The 1,981-nt window shown below is 41.7% G+C and overlaps 1 protein-coding gene across 1 annotated transcript in view; it reads right to left on the bottom strand.

Moving 5' to 3' along the window:
* LOC119594551 (myosin-2 essential light chain-like) overlaps window positions 1-514 on the bottom strand; it is a 10,202-nt gene extending 9,688 nt beyond the window's left edge. Inside the window, exons 1-2 of the mRNA XM_037943582.1 lie at window positions 383-514; window positions 215-242 (exon numbers count right to left, since the gene is read on the bottom strand). Coding sequence (XP_037799510.1) covers window positions 215-242; window positions 383-385 — 31 coding nt within the window. The 5' untranslated portion in view covers window positions 386-514. The remainder of the gene's footprint in view (window positions 1-214; window positions 243-382) is intronic.
* Between the last annotated feature and the right edge of the window lie 1,467 nt (window positions 515-1,981).

Raw genomic sequence — 1,981 nt, 5'->3', positions numbered from 1 at the left:
AAAAAAAAAATTTAAAGAAAGAGTTAAAAACAAACGCTGACTTTCACACAGTCACTCCCATACTCACGTAAATCCAGCAGCTCAATCGCACCGTGACTTATCGCCACGAACCACGTAATTTAGAGAGAGAGAGAAGGAAAAAAGGGGAGAGACTTGAGACCGAGTGCCAACTTATCGCTCCTGAAGGCACGGTGCCACGCCCTCTGTCACTCACCTATGATCTGATCTTCGCTGAATGCTGCCTGGAAGAGACGGAGAAATACGAATTAGATCGAGTCGGGAGGTTCGTTGAGGTGCGTGGGTTAAGTTCGTGTGGGTTATTTGTGCGATTTTGAGGGAGAAAAACGGTGGGGGAGAGAGGGAGAGAGGGAGACGCACTCACCATCACGCCGACGATGCTTCTCCTTCTTCGGTTCCTTTGCGTCTGGCCGGGGAGCGAACTCGCGCGGGGGGAGGCCGAGTTCTTTTAAAAAGTTGGTTGTTGGACTTTGGTTCCTGCTGTTTATTCCGCGGTGGTGATGGATTCATTTTTTTTTTGGGTAGGTAGGTTTGGGATAGGATTGGGGTGGTTTGAGAGGGTTTTTTTTCCAGGTGTGGGTGGGATTTTTGTGTCGTATTATCGCCCATCAGGTGAGGATTATTGGAACCGTTGAGCAACACGAGTGGCGCTGACCTTTCACTATTTTTGCTGCTTTCAGTAACAAATGTTTCTCCTTCTGATGATTAAAGCTCGCTATCTGTAGCATTATTCTGGTATTATGAAACTGAATAAAAGATGGTTGACATCGCTTCTAGCGAAAGACGTTCAAATAAAAAAAAATTGCTACGTAGCGGAATTATGTAGCGCGTCGGTGCGCTATTCCTAATAAGGTTTCGAAAATGCTCAACATTAAGCATGTGCCTCATAGGGATCGACATCCACTCGAAGAGAAAACACACACACGGGTTATTTGATCCTTGTGGCGTGATTTTTTAGGGCCGCTTTTGCCTTGCGCCGGCGAGCGAAAAAGGATGCTGCGTACGAAGCGCTCGGCGGGCACGGGGCATGGCGCCATCACCTGGGCCGGGAAATTAAAGGCAGATCAAAAATAGTAGTATAGATGTAAAATACATTATAAATACGGTTGATATAAGTATCGTTAATTCTGCATTGAGAAGTACTGGTGTTTCTGTCCAGGATTTTTCCAGATTTTAAATAGGAGATGAAAGTTCTTCATCGCCCTAAACTCTATACAGTTATTTCGATATTAACGCCACAATAAAGATGAGACAGGGATAAACACTGATGATTTATGGTTATTACTATTCAGGTTGATGATGATTAGCATAATTAAGGAGCGGAAACAAACGAAATATCCTTCCTTTGACAGCCGCTTGTCAGTCACGGTTTTGTCATGACGTCATAGACAGCGTTACTCATGGATCTTTTATATCATTTCCCGCAATTACTTTATATATCTGTCAGAACAAAGCTTCGAATAAGACCATGGCACTATTTACTTAATTCTTTAATCACAGTATGGCACTCGAATATAAAAAAAAGAGAAAAAATATATATGTCGGCTGAGAGTTGTGTTTATATTAGAGAGTTACCAAGAACACAATATGATGGAGATTATTGTATTTTCGTCTTGATTTAAAGCGTTTGGTGTTAAGTTATGACCGAGTTTTAGGGTGAGGATGTGTTAAAGTTCTGCATGTGGGTTAAAGTTAATTAATTTAATTGAGGGTAGAGTCATATGACCTGCAAAGGTGTGGTTTAAGTAAAGAGTACCTGGCAACTCTATCAAGACCCCGATAACGTAACCATAGTTACCATTGCTCGTATGCATAAAATCAACTATACTCATCAAACTAACATATTCAAAAACAAAAAAACAAATTTTCAAATTCACTGAAGGCCACACGACAATAAATCACAATCTCCTTTATGATAAGTCTCTTTAACCGGGTTGCATAGGAATATATATACGGGCACCCC

Source organism: Penaeus monodon, chromosome 34, assembly GCF_015228065.2.
Source record: "Penaeus monodon isolate SGIC_2016 chromosome 34, NSTDA_Pmon_1, whole genome shotgun sequence".
In the NCBI taxonomy this organism is placed as follows: Eukaryota; Metazoa; Arthropoda; class Malacostraca; order Decapoda; family Penaeidae; genus Penaeus; species Penaeus monodon.
The sequence above is the reverse complement of the archived record's forward strand: the minus strand, read 5'-3'. Positions and strand labels throughout refer to the sequence as shown.